The sequence below is a fragment of the Electrona antarctica genome (genome assembly GCF_951216825.1).
Source record: "Electrona antarctica genome assembly, chromosome: 9".
In the NCBI taxonomy this organism is placed as follows: Eukaryota; Metazoa; Chordata; class Actinopteri; order Myctophiformes; family Myctophidae; genus Electrona; species Electrona antarctica.
The window spans coordinates 7564045-7573225 of record NC_136790.1 but is presented as its reverse complement, the minus strand read 5'-3'; the positions used below and the strand labels follow the sequence as shown (position 1 = coordinate 7573225).

At 45.0% G+C, this 9181-nt stretch overlaps 1 protein-coding gene across 1 annotated transcript; it reads left to right on the top strand.

Annotated features, from left to right (window-relative positions):
* Nucleotides 1–3960: 3960 nt before the first annotated feature.
* LOC306929296 (heat shock protein HSP 90-beta-like) lies at nt 3961–6225 on the top strand (the record flags this gene model as incomplete). Its single annotated transcript, XM_079509738.1, has 1 exon — nt 3961–6225. The coding sequence occupies one exon, from the start codon at nt 3961–3963 to the stop codon at nt 6223–6225; it is 2265 nt and encodes a 754-aa protein (XP_079365864.1).
* Nucleotides 6226–9181: the final 2956 nt, after the last annotated feature.

Sequence of the window (9181 nt, the reverse complement as noted above, 5' to 3'; positions counted from 1 at the left end):
TTATATATATATATATATCCATCCATCTTCAACCGCTTATCCGTAGTCGGGTCGCGGGGGCTGCAGCTCCACCAGAGAGCTCCAGACTTCCCTCTCCAGAGCAACATTATAGTGACTTCCTCCTGGGGGATCCCGAGACGTTCCAATTAAGGCCAGTGAGTCGATGTGTTTCCTCCAACTGCGCCTTGGTCTGCCCCGGGGTCTCCTCCCAGTGGGACGTGCCTCGAGGACCTCCCTAGGGAGACGCCCGAGAGGTATCCTAACCAGATGCCCGAACCACCTAAGCTGGCTCCTTTCCAGGCGAAGAAGCAGCGACTCTACTCTGAGTCTCTCTCGCGTGACTGAACTTCTCACCCTATCTCTAAGGGAGATGCCAGCCTCCACTATATATACTAGGGGTGTAACGATACATTTGAACAGTGATACGATATGATACATGGTTGACGACACGATACATGGACAATATTGGTTCATTGTGGTGATATGATAGAATTAGCGGATTCGACCGTCATACGATCTTATGGGCCCAGTATGTCCGTTTATCATGCATCTTATGGGCCCAGTATGGCCATACTGGCCTACTCACCATAGTAGCCTGGTCAAGGTTTCCCCCTGGTGGACGTGTCATTTCCAACTATTGTCGGTGCATGGAAACTAGGGGCTACTAATATATACTATTCTCTCGGGTCTGGTGGCCTTCGCAACGCTCCGCACGGCGATTCGCTCGGCTCGCGCGTCGCTCGGCGGTGCCTCACGTGGCTCAAGGCCACCAGACACGGCGCGCCTCTGTCAGGACATCAGTGATTATCAAGCGAAATAATCACGGAGAACTACCGACTGAGCCGTTGGGTCGGCAGAGCATGCCCATACTAGCTCGAAAAATTCGTACTGATTCTAACTGATAACTGCGGTCTTGTCCATTGATACCAGTCGAAACGGGTGATAGAATACGATTCAATGATTTTAAATTAATACAGTAACTATATTTAGCAAAGACATTAAATCTGTGTGGAACATGTGGATAGTGCAGTTTTTAAACTGAGAATGTATATTCTCTGGCAAATACATAGACATTATATTGGATATAGACAAACCACCTTGACATGAACATAGAGAATACACAATTTTTTTGTCATTTATCGATAGACTATAGACATATTGAATGGATTGGAATGGAATGGATTTAAACCCCTCTTTTTCTTTTGTCGTCTTAAAATTGCTAAATACAACGGACAAGAACCAAGTTTTGATACAACTGATTATTTATTTATTTCGATACAGATTATTTCCATTGCAAAACGATACGATACAAAGTCAATGTTGCGTTGCTGTTTACATTTCGATATACCTTCAGACGGTTGAGCTAACCGCCCGGGCCTACTTCGATTCTTTAAATTAAAATCGATTTTTCGATGCAGTTACTACATAGTTACACCCCTAGAGAGAGAGAGAGAGAATAATTGTATTGTATCATAACTATAGTTTATCTTGTGTAGTTTATCAATGACTTAGTAATGTAATTAATTTGTAACTTTCCTCGTTATAATGAATAAAGCCACACCTATTTTTTGCGAGATCTTTGCTGATTATGACATGATGACATATCAAAAACATATTTGCTGATAATGACCCTCCCACCTCTTCTTCTTCCCTCATACTTCTATGAAATAACGATACGATGGGAACGATGCACAAACACATTTCACCAACTTCTTTACTTCTGTAAAACTGATGTGACATTAAAGTTAATATAGGCCTACTGTAAACAGTGTTGGGTGTAACAGAGTTATACATAACGGGAATACATTTTGGGGTAACGGAGTAACCTAACGAGTTAGTTTTGCAATTTAGTAGTAAGTTACTTTTACGTTTCCAAAAAAGTAATCCTGTTACTATGTGTCACTGTTCATTTTGTTGGCAAGACACAAAACAAATCAGACCCATCTGAACTGAGTGGTGCTGTACTGCTCTCCTCCCTGGCCTGTGTGTGCGTGCGTGCGTGCGTGCGTGAGAGAGACGCTGCTCAACAGTGCCATCCAGCGGTATTGGCGTGGTACTTCCGTGCTCATCCGTGCTCATACACACACAAATATAAGCATTACTTTGATTTGATATCTTGTTCTCCTCCATTACAATACAATCACCACTTTGGATAAATTGGATTAAACGAGTACAACTGTTGCTGCTACGCATTGATTTGGTGAGTGTGTGAGCCTGTAGGCAACTGAGCACGTTCTGAGAAGGCTCTAGGCTATACACTTTAATTGCGACGTCAATTTCCCGTCAGTCAGTTGGTCACGCCCCATATATGGTCATGCCTTAAGTTGTGACATCATGTGATGTCTCGGTCATCAATATTAAGCTCATATATGGAGATCCCTGATATCATCAATATTTGCCAGCAACTACATCTCACCTCAAACCCTTAGATCTCTATATATATGGAGCTGCTGACCTGTTCTGACATTCCAGATGTTGATCCTTCCCCAGCCATCTCCCCTTTGACTGATACCTGTCCATTTAAACGCTAGACGGGCCTGCCCCAAAGTTATTAGTGCAGCCGGTGAGAACTAGAGTTCTCAACAGGCCCGAAAATTAAGGCCACTATAGGACACCCTCGATAATGAACGGCCGATATCTGATATCGGCCATTCATTATCGAGAATGTCCTATAGTTTTATAGGAGGTTCTCAAAAAAAATCTTTGTCTCATGTCACTCCTGTAAATAACCTTTTCATCCACGGCACCACCTGAATTACATCATTACTTTATAGAACCTTTGGTCATATTAACAGTGTGTAAATATGTAAATCTTCCCCCCTAAGATACAGTTTATGTCACGAGGAAAACTGGAGAGAATATTTGTTTCCATTATAGGAGTGAAAATAACTTTTATACTGAGCGACAGCGTTTAACTTAAACCCTAGCATTCCTATTCTGGGGGGAACATTAACCAAAACTAGCCGATCTACAAGCTCACAACGCATTGTGATGGCCATTTGAATAATACCAATTGGTATTGTTTTTTATATAATTTTTGATCAGTGATTAGTCACCTTTACCATAAGGTATAGCTTGTAAAGATCGGACATGCCGTTTACTTCTGACCCCTGTCCAAGTCACTGTACTGTACTGTAATTTGCTTGTCTAGAGAGAGTTGGGGGGATGGGGGAGTGGGTGGGAAAGGAAGAGCAAGCTAACTGTATCTGTACATGTCTGTATTGTCTATTGTGCACTGTCTATTTGTGTAACTGCACTGTACTGTATTGTTTTTCCCCGTGTATGAGACCCCCTCTAAAATGAGATGCTGCATCTCAAGGGGCTATCCTTTCAATAAAATTCTGAGCAATTCTGGGCATCCTGGAATGAGCAACACCAACACTCCAGAAAAGTTGCCAAAATGGTAAATGGTTGGTATTCACCCTTGTTATGAGTTGCTTAGCGGATTGGATGATTGCACTCTCCCACAGTAATGAGGAAAAAACAACACATATTGGCCATTTTTACATTTAATTTTACACTCAGTGCTAGCCCCCTCCTCCAATCCCTGGTAGAAAACAGTGGAGAACACTGATGTCACCAAATTTGGAGCGAATATTTTATGACAGCAGGTAAGACAAAAATGAATCCAATAAAAGGAGTATTACTGTACTTTGCTCTTGCCCAAATATGGGGATCAACAAGCCTAATTCAGGATATGCCTGCATAAATCAGCATCGTTAGGCGATGCGCTATGTTTTGTGTGTGACGTCAGACCAAAGCTCACTGGGTTTATATAAAGCATCGACAAATCTGATTCAACTGTCACATTTCTGCGGTAACCTTTGGAGAGACAGAGACTGGCATCTAATCTGAGATTTAAAAAGACACAGAAAAACAAATAACATTAAAAATATATATTACAGTACTATTAATCAGTAGCATTTGGTTCTAGATATCACTCAACTTGACAGATTCAAGATGGCCGAGGACAACATGCATCAGGAGGAGGCTTTGAGCCACAACGTGCAGGAAGAGGAGGCTGTGAGCGTTGCTGCTCAGCCCGAAGACAACATGCAGGAGGAGGAGGCTGAGACCTACTCCTTCCAGGCAGAGATCGCTCAGCTCATGTCTCTGATCATCAACACCTTCTATTCCAACAAGGAGATCTTCCTCAGGGAGCTGATCTCCAACGCGTCTGACGCTCTGGACAAAATCCGCTACGAAAGCCTCACGGACGCCTCCAAGATGGACCAGTGCAAGGAGCTGAAGATCGACATCATCCCCAACCCGGCCGAGCGCACCCTGACCCTAATCGACACTGGCATAGGCATGACCAAGGCAGACCTGATCAACAACCTGGGCGTCATCGCCAGGTCCGGCACCAAGGCCTTCATGGAGGCCCTGCAGGCCGGCGCCGACGTCTCCATGATCGGTCAGTTCGGCGTGGGTTTCTACTCGGCGTACCTGGTGGCCGACAAGGTGACCGTGATCACTAAGCACAATGACGACGAGCAGTACGCCTGGGAGTCGGGGGCCGGAGGCTCCTTCACGGTCAGGCTGGATGGCGGCGAGCCCATTGGCCGCGGGACCAAGGTGATCCTATACCTCAAGGAGGACCAGACAGAGTTCACGGAGGAGAAGAGGATCAAGGAGGTGGTCAAGAAACACTCGCAGTTCATCGGCTACCCCATCAGCCTGTTCGTGGAGAAGGAACGCACCAAGGAGATCAGCGACGACGAGGCGGAGGAGGAAGAGAAGGTGGCCGAGATCGAGCAACCGCAGAAGGAAGAAGACCAGGACAAGCCCCAAGTGGAGGACTTGGGCTCTGACGACGAGGAGGTGGCTGAGTCCAAGGACAAGGACAAGAAGAAGAAGAAGATCAAGGAGAAATACATCGCCCAGGAGGAGCTGAACAAGACCAAGCCCCTCTGGAACAGGAAGCCAGACGACATCACCAACGAGGAGTACGGAGAGTTCTACAAGAGTCTGACCAACGACTGGGAGGAGCACCTGGCGGTCAAACACTTCTCCGTTGAGGGCCAGCTGGAGTTCCGGGCGCTGCTGTTCATCCCCCGCCGCGCGCCCTTTGACCTCTTTGAGAACAAGAAGAAGAAGAACATCAAGCTGTACGTCAGGAGGGTCTTCATCATGGACAACTGCGAGGAGATCATTCCAGAGTACCTGAACTTTGTGCGCGGCTTGGTCGACTCTGAAGACCTGCCCCTCAACATCTCCAGAGAGATGCTCCAGCAGAACAAGATCCTCAAGGTGATCCGCAAGAACATCATCAAGAAGTGCTTGGAGCTCTTTGCAGAGTTGGCCGAGGACAAGGACAACTACAAGAAGTTCTACGAAGCCTTCTCCAAGAACCTGAAGCTGGGCATCCACATGGACTCCCAGAACCGCACGAAGCTGTCGGAGCTTCTCCGCTACCACACCTCCCAGTCAGGAGAAGAGATGATCTCCCTCTCGGATTACATCTCCCGCATGAAGGCCAACCAGAAGTCGATCTACTACATTACCGGCGAGAGCAAGGACCAGGTGGCCCACTCCGCATTCGTGGAGTCGGTGCACAAGCGCGGCTTCGAGGTGATCTACATGACGGAGCCCATGGACGAGTACTGCTCTGCGCAGCTCAAGGACTTCGACGGCAAGACACTGGTGTCGGTCACCAAGGAGGGCCTGGAGCTCCCCGAGGATGAGGAGGAGAAGAAGAAACGCGAGGAGGACCGGAGCAAGTTCGAAAACCTCTGCAAGATCATGAAGCAGATCCTGGACAAGAAGGTGGAGAAGGTGACCGTGTCCAACCGGCTGGTGACGTCGCCCTGCTGCATCGTGACGGGAACGCACGGCTGGACGGCCAACATGGAGCGCATCGTCAAGGCGGAGACGCTGCGAGACAACAACACCATGAACTACATGTTGGGCAAGAAGCACCTGGAGGTCAACCCGGACCACCCCATCGTGGAGGCCCTGAGGAGGAAGGCTGAGGCAGACTCCCAGGACAAGGCCGTCAAAGACCTGGTCAACATGCTGTTTGAGACGGCGCTGCTGTCCTCAGGCTTCTCTCTGGACGACCCGCAGACCTACTCGAGCCGCATCCACAGGATGATCCGCCTGGGCCTGGCCATCGACGAGGAGGAGGAGGGTGAGATGGATGAGGACATAGCGGCCGTCGTCCCGCCACTAGAGGGCGAAGATGACGACTACACCGGCTCTTCTCGTATGGAAGAGGTGGATTAAGTTCAGCCCTCCGGGACCCACGATGTTGGTTTAAAAGAAGGGGAAAAAAAGGTTTACAAACAGTCTTGTAAAAACAAAAATAAAAAAATATAATAAACGGTTGATCCAAGAAGCTCACAAAGGTGTTGTATTTGTACGTCTGTTATTCTCAAGGAAAAAATCTAAATAAAATACAAAATTGACAAAAACGTTTGACAAATATTTGAAAAAAAAATAGGGACGTTATACAATTGGCACAAAAATCTTATCATTGACTTTTTTTTTCCCCCTCCTTTCCAAGGATTCCCCACTGGTGCAACCTCTGGTCCACCTCTCTGAAAACCAGGGTTTTACTCTGAAAAGCCATGCAGGTCTAGAGTTTTGTGAGCTTGATCTGATTTATTTTTATTGTTTAAATTATTTTGAAAAGTGTTAGACTTTGTTGTTAATTCATGACAAATGTGGAATCTTTGGGGTAAATATTTGATAATAATAGTAATAATACATTTAGTAAAAATACAAAAAAACATAAAAACATAAAAACATAAAAACAAAAAACCAAAACCAAAAAGAAGTACACAAAATAAAACAAAACCAAAAAAAAGTAAAACGCCCTAAAACGCTCAGCAGTCTGCCATCACCCCAGGATGTGAGGTCGCTTCTCACCTCACATCCTGGGGTGATGGCAGACTGCTGAGCGAGCACTGGCACTTTGGCTGGAATTAATTCTGTATTGGCCATATATGGAGCGTGTCTTGAGTGTACAGGGTTTGATGAGGTCAGATCAACATATGGAATGTCAGATGATCAATTCCTGATTTACGTCCAAGTAGCTACCCCCAATCAGTCCCACTAGGGCAAAACCAGGACCGCACAATCGGTTGGAACTACTATTATAACCTATTATAACACAATATAATTTTATAGAATTTACAAATAACACGATTGCAGTATAAAACTAGAACTGCACTCTGTCGAGTGCCTACTTGCTTGTTGCACACAAGTAGAACATAAATGTCCTACTAGTGCGCGAGCAGAGCACGCAAATCTCAGCTTCTCTGTGAAAGAAGAACATGAATTACCTTCATGTTCTTCAACAGAAGAACATGAAGGTAATTCTATTTAAGCACTTCAAATTCATTCTTTCGTTACGTAATTAACAACAATCAATTACATAATGTTGTAATTAATACGGATGAGTGACGGCTTTCGATGGTGACGTATGTGTCGATCAGTGTCGGGTGGATTCAAGGAAATGCCTCATATGTACAGTATATGTATGTTATGTAATTTGTAAGTTGATTAGCGGTATACTGTGGTTACTTTGCGTATGCCCCGTTTGATGCGTATGTATCGTAGCAGCATATGACGTATATAACTGGTATAACTAGCTCTCAATGATGACGTAATAAAGATGTGGATTAAAGGATTTTCGATGGTGACGTAATGACGATATGTTTTAGTGTCGGGAGGATTAAAGGTAATGCCCCTATGTATACATGTATGTAATCTGACACCTATATGTAATCTGACACCACTGCCATATCAAGCACAAGTAGTCATTACGTCATACGCTGGCATGGCGCATACACATCAAACGGCGACATACGCATCGAAGCACTGGACGAAAACTATTACTTGCACGCTCTGCTTGCGCAAGTAACTAGAAATGCACTCTGTCGAGCTGCCAACAATTAAGTATAGGCCATGTGGCCTACTTACTTGTGCGCAAACGCTGGCATCACAGCCTGATATATTATAATATTGTAATGACGACATAATGACGTTGCCAGAGATGCTGGTCCCTGATTGGGCTACGGTCTTAAACAAGAGGACACCGACATACATACCCAGCCGATCGCAGTAGGCTACGTGCGCACTCTGCTTGCACAAGTATCTGCACCACCTGCACCACCAGAATGTGTGATAGTGGATGTGACAACATTGATAGTCGGACTCAGTCTACAAGTTCACAAGTATTTGCTAGTTTGTGTAAAGTAACTATTCCCAGAGTAATGAAGGCAAAGCATTCATTCATGAAGGCTTTGCTGCCACCTTCTGGTGACAACGGACAATTGCAGAATACAATAACATCTTGACATTGACATTTATTTAATTAGTCATTTGTTTAACAAAATAATGTAATCTACTGGTGATTATAATGATAATCAATAAGCATTGGTGGACACATTTTCTTAAGTCCTGTAGGCCTACTTAAGTACAATTTTGAGGTTCTTGTACTTTACTTGAGTAGTTACAATAGGCCTATCTCACAGCATTTCCCTGCCCCCTTTCCACGCCCCCTTTTGGAGCTAATGGTGTTATTTCTTCTGCGGTCCATAGACTTCCATGTTAAAAGAGGTATTTTCACAAGCCACAAACTACCGTTTTGTAAAGGTAAGGTTTATTCTACTTATTTGAGTTGTTATACCATTGTGTTTTCTTCATATTATTATCGGTCTTTGACATTTTAACATTTGGAAATGTACTTAGATTCTCCAGAGAAAAAAGTGTAAATGCCTAATGTTAAATGACACCACTAGCTACCGGAAGGGGGCGTGGAAAGGGGGCTGTGAGATAGGCCTATTGCCAGTAATTCTACTCCACTACATCTCAGAGGCAAATATTGCATTTTACCACTACAAGTCTGTAGTGACAATAAGGCCGTGTCAATATCGGGCCTCCCTAAAAATGTATCTTTATAGGAAAATGCATTTTTTAAATACAAATGGGTAGATACCAAAGGGACATCTCTCTGCAGCAGAGCACAGGGAGCAAACTGGGAGACTGTGGGCTAAGTCATTTTATGACCTGTGGAGATCAGCAAATGCCCAGACTTCAGTGAACCCCCTCCTGCGTTCTCATCATCATCATTTTTCAACCGTGGTCGAGATCATGGATTTCACAATGCCACGCCATACTTTCCGGTCCTTCATTGCCATCCCCAGTTCCTGCTTACTGATGCATGTGTCCCTAG